Here is a 21,224-nt window from a genome sequence, read left to right as displayed (position 1 = left end):
AGAAAGTCCTGAAAAACTACAACAAAGCTGCTAGAGCTGGGAAACGGACTTTGGCCCAGTGGTTAGGGCATCCGTCTACCATATGGGAGGTCCGCGGTTCAAACCCCGGGCCTCCTTGACCCGTGTGGAGCTGGCCCACGCGCAGCGCTGATGCGTGGCAAGGAGTGCCGTGCCACGCAAGGGTGTCCCCCCGCATGGGGGAGCCCCACGCGCAAGGAGTGCGCCCGTGAGGAAAAGCCGCCCAGCGTGAAAAGAAAGAGCAGCCTGCCCAGGAATGGCGCCGCCCACACTTCCCGTGCCGCTGACGACAACAGAAGCGGACAAAGAAACAAGACGCAGCAAATAGACACCAAGAACAGACAACCAGGGGAGTGGGGGATTTAAATAAATAAATAAATCCTTAAATAATTTCAGTAGAGTGTCAGGATACAAGATCAATACGCAAAAAGCAGTGGTGTTTCTATACACTAATAATGCAAAATCTGAGGAGGAAGTCAGGAAAAAAATTCCATTTACAATAGCAACTAAAAGAATCAAATATTTAGGAATAAACTTAATCAAGATACAAACGCTTGTATTCAGAAAACTAAAATGCATTGCTAAAATAAATTTTAAAAGACTTAAATAATTGGAAGAACGTTCCATGCTCATGCATTGGAAGACTAAATATCACTAAGATGTCAATTCTACCCAAATTGACATATAAATTCAATGCAATCCCAATAAAAATTCCATCAGCATTTTTTAAACAAATAGAAAACATAATTATCAAATATATCTGGAAGGTTAAGAAGTATCAACGCTAAATATTGAATTGCCATATGATCCAACAATTCCTCTACTAGGAATATATCCAGAAGAACTAAAAACTATGACACGAACAGATATCTGCACACCGATGTTCATAGCGGCATTATTCACAATTGCCCAAAGATAGAAACAACCCAAGTGTCCATCCACTAAACGAATAGATAAACAAAATGTAGTATATACATATGATGGGATACTATGCTGCAGTAAGAAGAAATGAAATTGGGACATATGTGATAACATGAATGAGTCTTGAAGACATTATACTAATTGAAGTAAGCCAGACACAAATTGCATGGCCTCATTAATATCAACTAAATATGAATAATAAGCACATGGAATTAAAACCTAGAGTATAAGGTTATTAGGAGATAAGAGGAGGTTTGAGAAGAAATATGGATGCTTAATGTATGTAGAAGTTTTAATTAACTTGATTGTAAGAGTGTGGAAATGGATAGAGTTGATGGTAACACATTATAGTGAGTAGCAACTAGTTTATAAGTGAGATTGCGGCTATAAAAAGTAGCCTGAGGAAGTAAATGTCAATAGAAAGAAAGCTAAAGAATAATCTAGGGACTGAATACCACAGTGAACCCAGAAATGGATGAGGATAGTGGTTAAGGGTACAAATGCAAGAGAGCCCTTCTGTGAGCTAGAGCAGATGTACATCACTAGTGCAGGGTGATGGGAATATGGAGAAGCATGGGAAAACTACAATTGGGGTGACCTATAGACTGTGGGTAGCAGCAATACTATAATATTCTTGCATCAGTGCCAAAGCTGTACTGTATTGATAATGGAAGTGTATGGAAAAAGTATGCCAAATATATGCTATGGACCATGATTGGTGGTAATAGTCTGATGATATTATCTCATAATCTGTAATAAATGTTTCATCATGATGTGGTGTTGTATGCAAAATCTACACATCTGTATGATTGTTTTGCAAGTTCACAACATTTGTAACAAATATATATGTATATATTTCTTTTTTTAAATAGTGTGAGTTTGGGGAAAAATACATGAAATGTAAGATAAGGACTATAGTTGGTGGTAGTATTTTGACGATGCTCTTGCATAGTTTGTGACAAATGTTTCACACCAATGCAAAGTGTTGGTGGAGGGGTGATGTATGAGACCCCTGCGTGATGTTATGTATGTTTATTTTGTAAGTTCACAATCTTTACTATACACTTATTGTTTATGTATGTTCATGTATGAATGATATACTTCAATAAAAAAGATATAACAAAATAAAAAATAAATCCAAAACAAACGAGCAAAAACAAAAAACAAAAAAAAGAAATCCCAAAGCAGTGAATGAACCTCACAACTGGAGGGTAGAAAAAGAAAAGCAATTAACTCAAAGTGAGCAGAAGGAAGAAAATAATAAAAATTAGAGTAGAGTTAAATGAAAGAGAAGATAAAGAACAATAGAGAGAATCAATGAAACCAAAAGTTGGTTCTTTGAAAAGATCAATAAAATCAACAAACCTTTAGGTAGGCTGTCAAAGAAAAAAAGAGAACAGATGCAAATAGCTAAAATCAGAAATGAAATAGGGGACAGTACTACCAAACCAAAGAAATTAAAAGGATTATAGGGAGATACTATGAACAGCTGCATCCAACAAATTCGATGTTCTAGATGAAATAGACAAGTTCTTAGAAATAAACTACATACACTGACTCAAAAAGAAATAGAAGATCTCAACAGTCCAATAACAAGAGACTGAATCAGTAATAAAAACAAAGAAAAGTCCAGGCTTCATTGGTGAATTTTACCAAAGATTCCAAAAAGAATTAACACTAATCCTATTTAAACTTTTCAAAAAAAAATCGAAGAGAACACTCCTTAAGGCGCACTATGAAGCCAACATCACCCTAATACCAAAGCCAGATAAAGACACCACAAGAAAATTACAAACCAATATGCCTTATGAATATAGACATAAAAATCTACAACAAAATATTAGCAAACTGAATCCAACACTACATTAAAAGAATTATACACCATAGTAAAGTGAGATTTATCCTAGGTATGCAAAGGTGGTTCAACATAAAAAAATCAAATAATATAATACACTGTTGTAGAGTTTGAGAGAGGTTCAATTATTTGCGTATAGAAAGGCCAGGACTCAGGAATGATTTTGAGAAGGAAAAATGGTTTATTGACGGCCTACCAGACTCCAGAGCTTTCTGTTTCAAGCCCGAGCCCTGAACAAGAATTTTGAGTTCCTTTTATACAGGGTGGGGAGGCAAATGGTGCTTTTATCAAAGAAAACTACTTTCTTTGTTAGTTAAGTCTTTGCCTGAGTACCAGGTAGGTTTTGAATTAACATATTGCCCACACCTCAGGGGAGCTTGAATTAGCATCTTGCCCACATTCTGTCTGGATGCAACCTTGAATACACATTCAGTCTTACATCCTTTCTCAACATTCAAAGCCCCTATCACTTAACTGGATTTCTAGAGACTAGGCACACTTGGATATAGAATTAGATGATTTTGAATTTATGCACAGGCTATATTATATTTCCCATTTGAGGCCAAGTCCAAGTTCCCTTAAGTTTTGGCATCACCACCATCAGAGTTTCCCTGGACTGACTGGTATGTATATAGAGTTCACATTGCTAAATTGCCTCCTGGGACTGGAGTCATTGCCATGGTCACCAAGAAGAGGACTGCAGCCTCTAACCGTTCCACACCCACAAGTCAGAACAGACAGTTTAGGTTAAGATTATCTCTGAAGAGACAAAGAGCCTCCCACCCATAGCCCACATCTACACCATATTAATAGAACAAAGGGAAAAAAAACACATGATCATCTTAATTGAGGCAGATAAAGTACCTGACAAAATCCAGTACCCCTTCTTGATTAAAAACACTTAGATGTGGGGGCATTTTCGGGGGTTGGACTTGTCCTGGGTGGTGCTGCAGGGACAGATACCAGACATTGTATGTCCTTCCATGGCCCACTGGGTGGACTGTGGGAGAGTGTGGGCTATGATGTGAACCACTGACCATGAGGTGTAGCAGTGCTCAGAGATGTATTCACCAAATGCAATGAATGTCTCATGATGATGGAGGAGGTTGTTGTTATGGGGGTAGGAGTGGGGTGAGGGGAGTGGGGGGTATATGGGGACCTCATATTTTTTAATGTAACATTAAAAAAATAAATAAATAAAAAACAGTTAGAAAACTAAGGAAAATTCCTTAGCATGATAAAAGGCATATATGAAAAACCCACAGCTAACAACATACTTGATGGTGAAAGACTGAAAGACTTCCTTCAAAGATTGGGAACAAGACAAGAATGACCAGTCACTACTGTTATTTAATATTGGACCAGGAAGTTCTAGCCAGAAAAATTAAGCAAGAAAAAGAAAAGAAAAAGCATTCATCTTGGAAAGGAAGGATTAAAACTTTCCCTGTTTCCAGATTACATGATTCTATATACATAAAATCCTGAAAAAAAATACACACACAACAAATCTACTAGAGCTAATAAATGAATCTAGCAGATTAGCAGGGAGTAAGATCAACACAGAGAACTCAGTAGTGTTTCTATACATTAGAAATGAACAATATGAAGAGGAAATGAAGAAAAAATTCAATTTACAATAGCAACTTAAAGAATCAAATACTGAGGAATAAATTCAATAAAGGATGTAAAGGACTTATATATGGAAAACTATAAAACATCACTAAAAGAAATCCAAAAAGACCTAATTAAATGGAAGGATATTCCATGTTCGTGGATTGTAAGGCTAAATATTTTTAGGATGTCACTTCTATCCAAAGCAATTTACAGATTCAATACAATCCCAATAAAAATTCCAACAGCTTTTTTTTTTTTAGAAATGGAAAAGCCAATCATCAAATATGTATGAAAGGTTAAGGGGTCCCAAATAGCCAAACCATCTTGAAAAAGAAGAACGAAGTTGGAGGACTCACACTTAAAGATTTTAAAACTCATTACAAAGCTATAGTAATCAAAACAGTATGGTACTAGTACAAGGATGGACATAAAGATCAATGGAATCAAACTGGGAGTTCAGAAATAAACCTTCACCTCTATGGTCAATAATTTTTTATAAGGGTGCCAAGTCCACTCAATGGGGAAAGAATAGTCTCCTTAACAGATGGTGCTGGGAAAAGTGGATATCTGCATGTAATAAATGAAGGCAGCTCCCCCACCCAACACCATATATAAAATTAATTCATAATGGGTCAAAGACCTAAGTATAAGAAGCGAAACTATAAAACACCTGGAAAAATATAGGGAAGCATGTTAGACAATGATTTATTAGACTTTACAGCAAAAGGACAAGCAATCAAAGAAAAACTAGATAATTAGGACTTCATCAAAATTAAAAACTTTTGTGCACCAAAGGACTTCATCATGAAAGTAAAAAGACAACTTAAAGAATGGGAGAAAATATTTGGAAACCACATATCTGATAAGGGTTTAATATCCAGAATATATAAAGAAATCCTGTAACTTGTTAACATAAACAACCCAGTTAAAATATGGGCAAAAGACTTCAATAGACATTTCTCCAAAGAAGATAAACAAATGGCCAAAAGTCACATGAAGAGATGCTCAGCATCATTGGTCATTAGGGAAATGCAAACCAAAGCCACAATAACATACATTTTTTCACATCCACTAGGAAGGCTACTATTTTAAAAATGGGAAATTACAAGAGTGTTGGAGAGGATATGGAGAAATAGGAACACACATTCACTATTGGTGGAAAAATAGTTTGGCACTGCCTCAGAAAATTAAGTACAGAATTAACAGATGACTTGGCAATTCATTTCTAGTGATATATACACAAGAACTGAAAGCAGGGACTCGAACAGATATTTGCACATCAAAGTTCAGAGTGGTATTATTCACAATTAACAAGAGATGGAAGAAACCCAACTATCCACCAACAGATGAACAGATAAACAAAATGTGTTATATACATACAATGGAATATTATTCAGCTGTAAAAAGGAATAAAGTCCTGAAACTGGCAATAGATTGATGAACCTTAAAGATGCCACATTGAGTGGAATCAGCCAGACACACAAAAGGACAAATATTGTATGAACTGACTGATATGAAATAATTAGAAAAATAAAATTCATAGTCAGAAGTTTAAAGTACAGATTGGCATGGGGGTAATGAATGGGGCATTAAAGTTTAATTGATAGTTTTCTGTTTGGGGTCTTGGAAATGGTTGGGTAATCGAAAGGTTTGGGTAATGGATGATGGTAGCACAACACTATGAACATAATTAATAGCACAGAATTATATATTTGAATGTGGTTAAAAGGAGAAATTTTAGGTTGCATATATATTGATAGAATAAAAATTTAATAAAAAGACATAGGACTGTACAACACAGTGAATCCTAATGTAAACTATGGACTATAGTTAATAGCACGATTATCATAATATTGTTGTCATCAATTGTATCAAAGGTACTACTTTGATGCAAAGTGTTAATAGGGAAAACTGTGTGTGAGGGGATTATATTGGAAATCTGTATTTTCTGCACGATTTTTCTATAAACTTGTAACTTCTCTAATTAAAAAAATAGTTTATTTGGTTTTTCCTTGCTCTTAAAAATAACAAAAGTAATAGCATCTGGTGACTGAACAATTGGATGTGGGCTCAAAAATAATCTGGCATTGCACAATAACAACATGGAATCATATATAAGGAAGTACTTCAGCAACAAAACTTTTTGGAAACATTATGAAGCTTACCTGCTCCCCTAGATCAAATTCTTCGCCAGTCTGAACTATTAATTTTGAGATTTTTGTCAAGTCACTGATACCCCAAGCAACCTATCTATGAGAAAGAAAGAATAGTACAATAAATGATATACCTACCAATAGGTGAAAATTTCCTTCTGTATGTAAACCATAGACGAGCACTGATATCAGACAACAGCTTAGATTTTTCTGTAATTAAATATAAAATTAAAATTAAACCACCAGATCCCATCTAGAAATATCTGCCTTTGATTTTGGGGCCAACAGCAAATCAACTCATTTTCAAGTAACCAGTTTATTTCATTGTTAAAGGGCTTGGGAAATTCAGAGGCAACCCAATCTCATTTCAGCCAAATAATTTTGATATTTTCCCCCACCTATGTTTTAAACTGAGCTACCTACTGGTACAATGACGCCGGATGGTTCCTGTCTCCTTCTTATTGAGTTTCAGTGCCCTGGCAGGTACTCAGATCAGGGTTATGGCCAAAAGAAAATAGGAAAAGAGAGGATCCTGGTTAACCCACTAACAAGGGAATCAGTCCCCGAATAATGACGGTTGTTTGGATCTCTTATCAGTACCTGCTCTCAGTTATCTAAAAGTAGGTTATGTGTTTGTATCTGTATGTTTAATTTAAAAGTATATCTCCTTGCTAAGCAAATTAAGTTTATAAGAAATTAATCCATAGTGTCCAGTGTACCTGCACTGTAATTTCAATGGATGTATAATATCATAAATGTTTTTATGTCTTTTTCAAAGCATGTTTTCTTGTATTTTATGACATAAATTTACTTTAATGGCTACAAAAATGGCTTCCCCATTTCCATCTGTCCTTTGATGTGGTTCTTTTTTTTTTTTTTAGATTAAACCATTTTATTGTATTATGGTTATCCATTCATTTATTTTATACATTTAAAATAAAGCCAAATCATAAGTATTATGTTTTCTTTTCAAGTATCACAGATTCAATGCCAAAACCCTCTTCTACATTAAGAAAGCACATTTTAAATTTACTAAAAGGTACTATTTTCACAGCTATATATATATAAATCATGTAATTAAATTAAATATTTAGAGAGAATATATTTTACCTTCAGGATATGCTAATCATTTATTGTAGTCTTATAGAGTGATAAAAACTATGCAAAATAATTGAGAAAAATACTGAGAATTTAATATTTGTTTAAACCTCACAGAGTAAAAAAAACTTTTTCAGTCACATACAAACTCTTTAACCACTGCCAGCAATTCTAAGTTGTGCTGATGATTTTTGGGAAGTCTAAAGAGAAAATACAGGTGACAATAAAGTTATCACTAATACTAGAAAGAGTGCAAATCACATGGTGTTCTCCCCAAAACAGTGTTTTGTTACCACACCAAGTGGTTTCATTGCACTCTCAAAGTTATTGTTCTTCTTATTAAACTAATTACTGTTTTGAATTTGTGCCTTCACGTGGTAGACACATAATTTTTAAAATTTTCAATGTGTAAATTAAAATTGTTATAAATAATTTCAACATTTAAAAAACAGCAACTATAATTTATTGATCTTTTACTCTATATATAGTTGTCAAAAACCTTTCATATTCCATCATGTGGACCTTTGGACAAATAATTTAATTACCTCTGAGTCTTGGTTTATTTACATATTTGAGTATTAATATTTAATTCTCAGGTAGTTTAAGAAAAATCATGATAAAGGACTTGAGTGGAGTAAAAGATCAATAAATTGATGTGGTTCTGTCTTTCGTAGTCTTCTCTCTCCTTCTTCCCAACACACCCATATTTGTATCCTGTATAGAACTCATAGCCATTGCACATTGAAAAAAGAAAAGGAAATTTTACATTTCAGCCAATATTTTCTATTTTTTTTCCCTGTCTTTCCCTTGAACAAATCAGAAAGTAAATCTGTTTGGATTTTCCCTCCTCTTCATGTGCCTAGTGCCTATCACATATTGGGAAGTAGATGTATAATGGTTAAGGTAAGAGTTCTAGACTTATACTCTGCCTGGGTTTGAACCCTGACTCTGCTACTTACCAGCCATGTGCTTTGTCACAACCTCTCTGAGCTTCAGTTTCCTCATTTGTTAAATGGGTGAAATAATAGCACCCACTTCAAAGAGTCATTGTAAGTATTCAATAAGATAATACATGTAAAATGCTAATGGTGTCTGGGTTGCAGTAAGTGACAAATGTGACCTGTTATTAACACCCTTCCTCCCAAAAGTTCACACCATTCACTCCCTTTAACATTCTCTACTCTTTTCAGTGCGCCTATATGCTAGAAAGGCTGGGGGCAGTGGTGTAGACATTTTAATAATAGTTTCACTTTGGAAGGGATTTCTCAACTAAACATTTGAATGTGGGCATATTTGGCACCTGGGGATTCATATTATCATGGAATGCAGAACTAGAAGAGAGAATCTCCAATCCTTTCATTTTCCTTACTGGTGAAGAAAGTTAAGATCCTGAAAAATAAAGTGACTTTTCTGAGCTTGGAGAAGAGTCTGAATACAAAAAGGCTCCTAATTACCAGCCCTGGGATCTCTCTATTGTTCACAATTCTACAATCAAAACAAAGAAGCCAAAGTAAGGAGGAGCCAGAAAATGCTTAACTTCCTCTCTTGCCCTTCTGATCAGCTTCTTCCTGTTCCTCTTTTCATGCTAGAGCTTCTGAAGAGGATCTCTCTTCAGACTGCTATTAGCTTCAGAGCGGCTTCTTTCTGAGCTCAGGGTTTATCTGAAATCCCGCTCATTAGCAGTTTTAGGCTGAAAGGTCTTTCCCAATCTAAAAGAAGGTGAGGGTAAGGAAGAAGTTTCAAGCCTCCTTTCCATCCAACTGCAGTGAATAAAAGCTCTGTACGCAGCCAGAACAAACTCAGTGCTACAGTCAGCAAAAGGATAAAATAAAAGACTCCTTGGTGTCTAATACTGTTTCTGACCATCACGGGCTATTTAGAAGTCCCCTGGGTGGTAGCATTTCTATCTAGACAAAAAAGGATATGAAAGATATTAGAGATATATAGTCCAGTCACCAAAGACTGAGATATTGATTAGTGACACCAGTAGTTGGCCCATGTGTTTTGAAACCTGAGGCTTACAGAATTTGGAGATTTCCCTATTAAAATTTTTTTTTAAATCTTCCTTTTGCAAAGTGGACAAAAACCCATATCCATTAGAATACACTGCTAGAACCTCTCAAGGTCTCAGAAAGGGAGCTTGCAAACAAGGGGCCTAAGTTATAATTTCTGTTGGCTATAAGGTAAATCTACCTCTGAGTAGCCTTAACACTGATTAAGGCAATGCTCTGATAATCCAAAGAGGAAAAAAGTATAGATCAGTAACTTCAGGTGCCCAACTCATTTGGATTCTTGTAGACAAATGCTCCCCAAACTCACCTGTTTTAAGAAGATGCTGCTTCCCTAAGATCCATACCAGTTCATCTGTATCTGGAAATTCCTCTAGGTAGTCAGTGAAAATAGTAATTTGGTTTTCATACTTGGATAAAACTGAAAGACAAGGAAAGAAACCTTAGCCAAATTTAATAGAGGGGGGCTTGCTTCTGTGGTTACTGGCTATTACCTTTGCCCTGAGGATGAAAGATCATCTGCTAAACTAGTAATAGAAGCAAATCTTTTTCCTTGAGGAAGAAAGATACCCACAAGTCCCTAAAATCCTTTAGTAGAGGGATTTCTTCTTGACCATCTCTTTTGACTTTCCCTTTCTTATGGTCTCATTTGGCATAATCTCTGAATAATCATTTGGCCACAGTTCCTTCAAAATCATTCTCTACATGTGGCCTTCTCTGTAAATAGTTGCTTATTGAGCTTCCCCTAGCATGAGCCATTCAAGGTGATACAACAATATTTGCATACCTGCCTCCTGCCCACGTCAAAAGGATTATATTATGAAGTTTATATTATGATGCTTTTGGAAGCCAGTGTCTTAGAAATGGCTGTGACAAGCCTGAAAGACAATACAACTGTGAAAATGGTAATATTTTAGCTGGAAGAGTAGAAGTTTTTATATTGTTCTTGTCACTTTATTCACAAATGGTTTCAACAAAGAAGAATCTTGAGACAAACAAATATAACTTGTTCTTGGGATTCACAGATGACTCTGGTTGCCTCTCAAAATAAAGAAACCTAATAAAGTATAATTAAATCTCAGTTCACAGGCCACACTTTCAGAATGCATTGCCATTTAATGTGGGATGAGTTAAATTCCCTTTTGTATAGGACAATCAGCAAGATGGCAGCAGAGTAAGGAACTCCTAGAGTCAGCTCATACTATGGGGCTGTTAGTAAATCACATGGAACTATCTGAAGCACCTGTCTGGGGGCTCCAGGAGACCAGAAGAGCATCCTGCAACATCCCTGAAAGAATGGAAGGAGGAGACTACCCATAGGCAGAGAAGTTTCATGAGTAGAGCATTTCACACCATGGAGGCCGGTGCCCATCCTCCTCTGATGGCACAAGCTGCCTTGGGAGCTATTCTGTGGCCAGAATTGGAAGCTCCACTTCCCAAAAACAGGGAAGGAAGAGATCGTTGGGCACCAACTTCAACTACTGATTAGTAAATTCAGCAGGCTAAAGTATACTCTAAGAACCCTAAGAACAGCTGAAGTTTGAACCTGTCCAAGTCGGAAAGAGGCTAGTAGCCACCATTTTAACTCTGTCCCCAACGTGAGGGGAAACTGGGATGACTGAAAATCACAGTGACAGAAGAGAGCAGTTGCTTTCACCCAGATCAGCCTGCAGCCCTAGCCTAGGCTTCAGGCCTCCCTCTAACAGGGAGGAAGTTGGTGGGCCCTGTACTAGGCTCTCTGGGTAACTACAGATACATTCAGCTGGCAAAGGCTAAATATACGTAAGTCTACCAGGGCAAATACGGTCATCTTGGACCTGCACTGCATAGAATGCTGCCCACACCTGCAGATCCATCCCCACCCCAGGCAGGGGAGAAAAGGGTGTGAAGCTTCATCAGTGTCTCTGGGCAACTAGTCTAGGCCTGCACAACTTGTATTATTACACACGGCTGTGACTCTGTCCCTAACCCTGGCAAAGGAGAAAGTTTGGAGAAGCTTCATTCGTCCCTGGGGCAATGAGGGCAGCGTGAGCCTCCACAGTTTACAGCACCAACTAATCCTTGGCTCCTACTATACAACTGGCAAGGGAGAATGTGCAAGAAAGTCCTAAACTAAAGAGAGAAACTCAGAATAATACACCTAGTAAGCCAGATGCCAAGGTCTACAAAAAATTACAATCCACACCAAGAAACAGGAAGATATGGCCCAATTAAAGGAACAAGATAAGCCTCCAGATCACATAAAGGAGTTGAGACAACTAATCTTAGATGTTCAAACAAATCTCCTTAATAAATTCAATGAGATGGCTAAAGACATTAAGGATATTAAGAAGACATTGAATTAACACAAAGAAGAATTTGAAAGCACACATAGAAAAATAGATCTTATGGGAATGAAAAGTACAATAAATGAAATTAAAAATACAGTAGAATCACATAATAGCAGATTCGAGGAGGCAGAATAAAGGATTGGTGAGCTTGAAGACATGGCCTCTGAAAGTGAACATACAAAAGAACAGATGAAGAAAAGAATGGACAAAATCGAATGAGGTCTCAGGGAACTAAATGACAACAAGAGACATGAAAATATACGTGTCAAGTGTGTCCCAGAAGGAGAAGAGAAGGGAAAAGGGGTAGAAGGAATATTTGAAAAAAATAATGGTAGAAAATTTCCCAACCCTATTGCAGGTCATAGATAGCCATGCCCAAGAAGTAAAACATACACCCATCCAAATAAATCTGAACTAACTCTGATACACATACTAATCAGAATGTCAAATGCCAAAGACAAAGAGCAAATTCTGAGAGCAAGAGAAAAGCAATGCATAACGTATAAGGGAAACTCAATAAGATTAAGTGCCGATTTATCGTCAGAAACCATGGAGGCAAGAAGACTGTGGTATGATATATTTAAGATACCGCAAGACAAAAACTTCTAGCCAAGAATCTTATATCTAGCAAGGTTGTCTTTCAAAAATTTTGACAAGTTTAAAATATTCAAAGACAAACAAAAACTGAGAGAGTTTTTAAAAAAGAGACTGGCTTTGCAGGAGATACTAAAGAATGTGCTACCACCTGAAAAGAAAAGACAGGAGAGAGAGGTATGGAAAGGAGTCTAGAAATTAAGATTATATCAATAAAAGTAACTAAAAGTGTCAAAAGAGTGGTGAAAATAAAATATAACAGATAAAACCCAAATATTTAAGAATAAACTTAACCAAGAATGTAAAGTAGCTATATTCAGAAACTACAACTCATTGTTAAAAGAAATTAAAAAAGACCTAAATAATTGGAAGAACATTCCATGCTCATGGATTGGAAGACTACATATCATTAAGATATCAAGTGTACTCAAATTGATATATAGATTCAATGCAATCCTGATAAAAATTTCACCAGCATTTAAAAATAAATGGAAAACACAATTATCAAACTTATTTGAAAGGTAATGTATACTGAATAGCCAGAAACATCTTAAAAAAGAAAAGCAAAGTTGGAGGACTCTCACTTTTGGACTTTTAATCATATTACCTAGCTACAGCGCTAAAAACAGCAAGGTACTGGCATTTAGATAGACACATAGACCAATGGAACCAAACTGATGGTCCAGAAATAGACCCTCACATCTATGGTCAAGTGACTTTTGACTAGGCCTGTCAAATCCACTCAGCTCAGGCAGAACACATTCAACAAATGGTGCTGGGAGAACTGGATATCCACAGGCAAAAGAAGGAAAAAGGACCCCTATCTCATACCTTATACAAAAGTTAACTCAAAATGAATAAAAAACTAAATATAAAAGTAAGAAACAGGGAAACGGACTTTGGCCCAGTGGTTAGGGCGTCCATCTACCACATGGGAGGCCCGCGGTTCAAGCCCCAGGCCTCCTTGACCCGTGTGGAGCTGGCCCATGCGCAGTGCTGATGCGCGCAAGGAGTGCCGCGCCACGTAGGGTGTCCCCCGCGTAGGGGAGCCCCACGCGCAAGGAGTGCACCCATAAGGAGAGCCGCCCAGCGCGAAGGAGGGAGCAGCCTGCCCAGGAATGGCGCCGCCCACACTTCCCGTGCCGCTGACGACAACAGAAGCGGACAAAGAAACAAGAAACAAGATGCAGCGAAGGGACACAGAAAACAGACAACCAGGGGAGGGGAGGGGAATTAAATAAATAAAAATAAATCTTTAAAAAAAAAAAAGTAAGAAACATAAAGCTTCTGGTAGGAAAATATCTTCAAGACATGGTGATAGGTGGTGGAGTCTTAAAGGAGATAAGAGGAGGGCTGAGATGGACTACTGATGTTTAATGTATGCAGAAGCTTTAATTAATTTTACTGTAAAAGTGTGGAAATGTATAGAGTGGATGGTAATGCATTATAGTGAGTAACAGCTGGTTTATAAATGGAAATGTGGCTGAAAAGCGTAGTCTAGGGATATAAATGCCAAATGACAGAAAGCTAAAGAATAATCTAGGGACTGAATAACACAGTAAACACAGAGGTGGATGAGAATTGTAGTTGATGGTACAGACACTAGAGTGTCTTTTGTGAACTAGAGAAGATGCACATCACTATTGCAGGGAGGTGGGAATGTGGAGAAGCATGGGTAAAATACAACTGGAGGGACATAAGGACTGTGGTTCACAGTAATAATGTAATAGTCAAGCATCTATGTCAAATATGTACTATGTTGATAGTGGGGGAATATGGAAAAAGTACGCCAAATGTACATGATGGACCATGGTTGGTGGTAATAGTCAGATCATATATTACCTCATAATGTGTGACAAATGTTCCAGCACAGTGTACTGTGTTGATAGAGGGGTGTTGTATGAGAATTCTGCACATGTGCATTATAGTTTTGTAAGTTTACAACTAGTGTCATAAAAATATATTTTAAAAATAATAATAGGATGGGTTGGGGGAAAATACACCAAATGTAAGATGAGGACTACAGCTAATAGTAAGATTTTGACAATATTCTCTCATAATTTGTAACAAATGTCTCACAACGATGCAAGGTGTTGGTGGTGGGTTGATGTATGGGATCCCGGAATGATGTTATGCATGTTGCTTGGTAAGTTCACAACTTTTACTACACATATATATTTTATGCAGGTTCATAAATGATATAAAAATAATAATAATAGGTGGGTTGAGAGAAAATAATTTGGTTAGTAGTAATATTTTGAGGATACTCTTTAATCATTAGTTTAAAATGTTTTACAACAATGCAAGGCATTGGTGGTAGGGTGAGATATGAGAGCCCTGTATAATATTATATATATTTGTTTTGTAAGTTCACAACTATTATTATACATTTATTGTTTATGTATGAGTGATACACTTCAATACATTTTTAAAAATGCATTAAACAAGAATGAAAGAGAAATAAAGAGATTCTCAGATGAAAAAAGAACAACAACAAAAATCCTACTACAAAGAAAAGTCCAGGACAAGATGGTGCCACTAGTGAATTTACTAAGAATTCAGAAAGAATGAACACTTTTAAATCTCATCCACAAAACCAAAGAGGAGGCATACATCCTAACTCATTCCAAGAAACCAGCATTTCCCTAAAACCAAAGCCAGATAAAGACATCACAAGAAAATTATGACCAATATCCCTTACGAATATATATATATAAATCCTTCACAAAATGCTACAAAACTAAATACAATTGCACAATAAAAAAAATTATACACCATGATTTATCCTAGTGGGATTTATCCCAGCACTGCACTTGCAGGGGGGTCAATATAAAAATAACAATCAATGTAATATACCATTTTAACATAATGAAGGAAAAATCATGATAATCTCAATTGATAAAGAAAAGTCATTTGACGAAATCCAACAACATTTCTTGATTTAAAAAAAAGACAAACAACTCTGAAAACTGGAAATAGAAGGGAACTGTCTCAAATAATAAAGGGTATATATGAAAAGCCAATAACCAACATCATATTCAACTGTAAAAGATTAAAAGCTTTTTCCCTAAAATCGGGAACAAATCAGGGATGACGATGTTCACCACTGCTGTTCAACTTGTACTGGAAGTGCTAATTAGAACAATTAGATTAGAAAAAGAAAGAAAAGACATCCAAACTGGAAAGGAAGAAGTAAAAATTTTCCCTATTTGCAGATGACATGATTCTATATAGAGAAAATCCTGAAAAATCCATAACAAAGCTGTAAGAGCTGATAAAGGAATTCAGCAAAATGGCAATTACAAGATCAACATGCAAAAATAAATAGTATATCTATATATTAGTAATGAAAAATCTGAGGAGGAAATTAAGAAAATATTCCTTTTACAATAGCAACTAAAAAAATAAAATATCTAGGAATAAATTCAAGCAAGGACATAAAAGATTTGTACACTGAAAACTACAAAATATTGCTGAAACAAACTAAAGAAGAAACAAACAAATGGAAGGACATTCTGTACGCATGGAATGGAAGATTAAATATTGTTAAGACATCAATTCTACCCAGAGAGATTTACAGATTCAAAGCAATCCCAATCAAAATTCCAACAGTCTTCATTGCAGAAATGGAACTGCCAATCATCATATTTATATGGAAGATTAAGGGGCCCAAAATAGCCAAAAACATTTTGAAAAAGAAGAATGAAGTTGGCAGAGGATTCATACTTTCCAATTTTAAAACTTATTACAAAGCTACAGTTTTCAAAGCTACAGTTTTCAAACAACACAGTACTGACACAAGGGTAGACATAAAGACCAAATACAGAATTGAATTGAGAGTTCAGAAATAAATACATCCATCTATGGCCAATTGATTTTTTTAAAAAAATATTATATCCTGCATTTTATTCAATTTTATTCCATTTCATATGATAAAAATAGTAACCTAGACTACAACATCCATTTCAATAAGTAGATGAGTCGAGCCATAAGATTTGATAAGAAAAAATATTGGATCTAGGGGACAATTCCCAGCTGGTCTAGGGAGGCTCCCAGCCCTACACGGACAGCAATATAAAAATAGTGTCTCTTCACCACACAGAGAGGAGGCTGCCCTGAGCAAAGGCTCAGCCTCTCAGTACTGCCAGGAGCCAACATATTTACAGCACTGAACATGTCTCTTTTAAAAGTTACATAAACATCCTTTTGGGAGAAACAATAACACTATATGGTGCCAAAGACTTAACGCCCAAACAAAAAGACAACAAACAATCAAACAAAAACACACCAAAAACAATTCACACCAAAGACACAGATAAATAATTAAAATATTCAACTGCTGAAATACAGCAGCATTAAGCCACCTCAGTTTTCTTTTCCCAGTGCTTGAAACACTCCCAAATAAGTCATTCTGTGATAAGAGATAGTACAATATGGGGATGTTACGCCTCATTAATGTAGAAAACAGAGTTGTATAGTTCAGTGTTCATTTCCAATGGAAATAAACTGCTAATGAGTGTTTGAAAAAAAATTCCCTTTTGTACCCACCTGTGAGGAGAGGATCTGCTGAAAGAGTCAAAACTGACTTATGAAGGGGTTCTATTTCAAAAGTTCTTTGCAAGTAATTTTCTGAGAGAAATAATATTCTAGATTTTAAATTAGTTCCCAAACCAGTCCACAAAAGCCTATATTAACTTGTAATCAGAAAAATAAAACAGACAGTATATTTCAGTTTGTGGTGCTATTTTTATGAGAAAATGTATTTCAAATTCTAAGCCAAGCCACTCAACACATACCTTCTTCTCTCAGCTCTGGAGGCTCCCCAGTGCCTATTGGGAGAAGAGCTCAGAGAGAACAGTCAAAGAATTTTACTCTTGTTCTTTTGTGGCTATGAGTAGCTAGTTACATGAACTCTCCTAAAGTAACCACTAATAACCTTATGGGAAGAGTTTCCTGTGCAAATGGCACCATGGGATATGGTTAACTCATTTGAAAGGACAAATTTTTGTTATTCAAGGCAGGAGCATGCTGTTTTCATAGAAATAATTGTTCCTAAATATTAATGAGTCTAATCTGATCATGAAAGCAAGTCCACCCACTCAAAATACTTAGTTGGAAGTTGGAGTTATAATTTGTTGAAGCACGTTTTAAAACACAGCCATCCCAATTGGCTCTGGAGTTCAATGCCTTGTCAGTGGGCCCTACTTTGGAATTTGTGCTCCTGAGTGTGATGGAGTTGGACTCAGATGTGACCTTTCCACACATGCATCTTCTGTCACTTTTATTGAACTCATGGTTGGTGCTGGGGATGGTATATACTCAGGGGAATTGAATCTCTGGACTGCCCATGTGCCAGCTGGGCCCTGAGCCTCAGCAGAGTTGCAACTCCTACTCTCCAGTTTGTTGGACTTACTCGGGTTAATTAACAGGGAAGTGAAATGGTTAATCACCACACCAGGGAACCAAGAGTGCCTACAACTCCAAGCAGGAGAATCGCATCCATCAACCATGTGGGATCTAAGTCCCCTCTCGATATAGAGGTGGAGTGGACATCACCAACCCAGGGTCCAAGGATGGAGGAATAAAATATGAATTAGAGTAACTTACTGGTACTCTACTATAAAATTATTGTGACTTAGAATGGAAGAAACTGCAGTATTGATCTGGAGAAAGTGGCCTAGGTAGTTGCTGAGGGCAGGGAGAGGGAAAAAGAGATGATATGTGAGGACATTTTCAGGACTTGGAATTGTCCTAAATGATATTGCAGGGACAGATGCTGGACATTTTATATCTTGCCATAACCCACTGAATGGACTGGGGGAAGAGTGTAAACTACAATGTAAACTATAATCCATGTGGTACAGCAGTGTTCCGAAATGTATTCACCAAATGCAATGAATGTGCCACAATGATGAAAGGTTGTTGATGTGGGAGGAGTGGGGGGTGGGAGGTGGGGTATGTGGGAACCTCTTAAATTTTTTAATGTAACATTTTTTTGTGATCTATGTGTCTTTAAAAAAAAGGACAATTTAATTAAAAAATTAAATTAAAAAAAAAACACACAGCTGCCCAAGTATACTGCCTTTCTTGAAACATATAACAGAATTCCAGTCTTTTAGGGGTTTAATTAGCCTTTCCCCTCAATGAGTTTTAATCATTAAGATTACAGTGCCTGCAGTATTTCTACGCTAAAGAAGTTATAAATCAGACAGCCATTTCATTCCTCAGTGAAAACTCACCACCGATGTATCTGCTAGGGAGCCTGTGCTTTCTTCACCTCTCTGCCACTGGCCTCAGGCTCGGGCCCATGCCCAGGAAATGCCAGGCTAAAAATGATCACCCAGGTCAGGCCATCCCCAGGAGGTGGTGGACCCAGACAGGATAAATCACACTGTGTACCTCTACCCCTCACAGGAGGAAGAAATCAAGTAAAAGTGAACACTGTGTGTAGCCCAGAAAGAGAATGCAGCTTGTGAGGAATGGGGAAGAGAAGGAGCCTCTGTGGTACTGTCCTGGTATGGTAAGGAAGGGTGGCATTAACTGAATGTACAGTATGTATGCATATAAGCCTTGTATCTATGTTTAGTACTGGCCGGAAAAATATTTCTCTATTGCCAACCCTGTCTCAGTGAGTCACTGACCAGCTATCTGGTCAAATTAGGACAGCCCCTTAAAGCCTGTGAAAGCTGCCTTTCTTCATTTGTGATGGCTCTGACCAAAATGGAATTCAAAGAATTTTACTCTTGCTCTTCTCTCCTTCTCAGAACTTGCTAGCTCAGCAAGAAGGTCATTACAGTCTCTATTCTTCCTGATTCTATTCTTAGGAGGTAAACGCCCAGAATTCAGTGTGTTGAGCCACAGCCAGCCCTGAGTCAAAGCTGCATGTGTGAAACAAATGAAAACCAGAATAGAAGATGGGATTAACAGAATCAAAGTGCAGGGACATGGAGAGATTATAATAAGTGGGTCTGGGATAAAAAACGAATGTGTCCCAATGATGAGGGAGGTTGTTGTGGGAGGAGTGAGGTGGGGGGGTGGGGGTATACAGGAACCTCTTATATTTTTTAATGTAACTTTTTTGTGGCGTATATATTTGAAAAAATACAATTTACAAAAATGATGTGGTGGGGGGTAGAGAGTGGGTTATAAGGGAACCTCTTATGTTTTTTGTTTTTTTATGTTATATTTCTTGTGATCTATTAATTTTAATTTAAAAAATAGTTCCCATAAAAATATTGTAAAGATGACAATCCTATATTTTTATGCAACATTTATGTAAACTAAACCTTCTTTAAAAATAAAACAAATTAAAAAGAAAAAAAAAGGAATGTATCCTATACAAGGAGAAAAGAACTAGAGAGGTTAAGAAGCAGTCTGGCAAGTGGCTGAGGCACAGAAATGAAATCTCATTTCTAACACAATCCCTTCTCACCAGCAGCAATGTTTTTTTTCCTATCATTTTTATTTATGTTGCTGAACCAATTTTTCTCATGTTCCCATTACCAGCTTGGGGTGTTCTGCTGTTTGATGTGCTTTTAGTAAAGTGTTTCCAATTTCTAGACTCAATCTCACTCTTCCTGCATCTAGCAAACTTCCTTCCACGGGTACTCAAAACCAAAGAACAAAAAAAGGGAGAAGGGGGACAAGATGAAAAAATAATGGAGAGAGAGATACAAGATTGGGATGGTGACAGCAATCTTTTTTTATTGTTCATAAACTACCATTTTTCTTGCCTTAAAAAAACTGAAACAGACTTCAGTTTGATGTGCGTTTCACGTCCCTTTGCTGCCTATTTAAAGAACTACAAATACTGCAGCTTGGTGAATTAAGAATTAGCTTCTACAAGTTCTGAAGGACAACAAGCTTCACACTGTTCCATTTACTTTAATAATAATTATTGCTTTATGCAGTTGTGCTTTAAGAGATGGGAGAAAAAAGTCACAAACAAAAACACATGTATACTGTGTTTTATATTTCCAAATGTAGTTTTACCGGTGGTCTTTTTTTTTAAGATTCATTTTTATTTATTCCTCTCCCCTTCATCCCCCTCCCCTCCCCAGTGTCTGCCCATTCACTGTGTGTTCTTCTGCATCCACTTGCATTATCCTGTTGCACTGGGAAACTGCATCTCTTTTTTTTGCATTATTTTGCTGCATCAGCTCTCCGTGTGTGCAGCACCACTCCTGGGGAAGCTGCACTTTTTTTTCATGGAGGGTGGCTCCCCTTGCAGGGCACAATCCTTGCGTGTGGGGCACCCCTATGCGGGGATGCCCCTGCATGGCACGGCACTCCTTGCACGCAGCAGCCATACTGTGCATGGGTCAGGAGGCCCTGAGGATAGAACGCTGGGCCCTCCACATGGTAGATGGATGCTCTATCAGCTGAGCCACACCCAATTCCCTGGTCTTTATCTCCTATGTGAATTTGAGGTACTGTCTAGGGTTCTTTCATTTCAGCCTAAAAGATTCCCTTTAGTATTTTTGATAAGGCAGGTCTACAAGCCATGAGTTCTCTCAGTTTTTGTTTATTTCAGAATTTAACTTCTTCATTTGTGAAGAGTGGTTTTGCTGGTTGACAGTGTTTTTCTTTTGGTACTTGAAATATGCTATCTCAGTGTCTTCTGGTCTCCATG

At 37.0% G+C, this 21,224-nt stretch overlaps 1 protein-coding gene across 1 annotated transcript in view; it reads right to left on the bottom strand.

The window, feature by feature from the left end:
• The window catches only part of ATG4A (autophagy related 4A cysteine peptidase), an 80,442-nt gene that overhangs the window by 31,496 nt on the left and 27,722 nt on the right, over positions 1-21,224 (bottom strand). The window contains exons 2-3 of the mRNA XM_004466341.5: positions 9,979-10,089; positions 6,700-6,771 (exon numbers count right to left, since the gene is read on the bottom strand). Coding sequence (XP_004466398.1) covers positions 6,700-6,771; positions 9,979-10,089 — 183 coding nt within the window. The remainder of the gene's footprint in view (positions 1-6,699; positions 6,772-9,978; positions 10,090-21,224) is intronic.

This window comes from Dasypus novemcinctus, chromosome X (assembly GCF_030445035.2).
Source record: "Dasypus novemcinctus isolate mDasNov1 chromosome X, mDasNov1.1.hap2, whole genome shotgun sequence".
NCBI lineage: Eukaryota > Metazoa > Chordata > Mammalia > Cingulata > Dasypodidae > Dasypus > Dasypus novemcinctus.
This window is presented reverse-complemented; position numbering and strand designations above follow the sequence as displayed.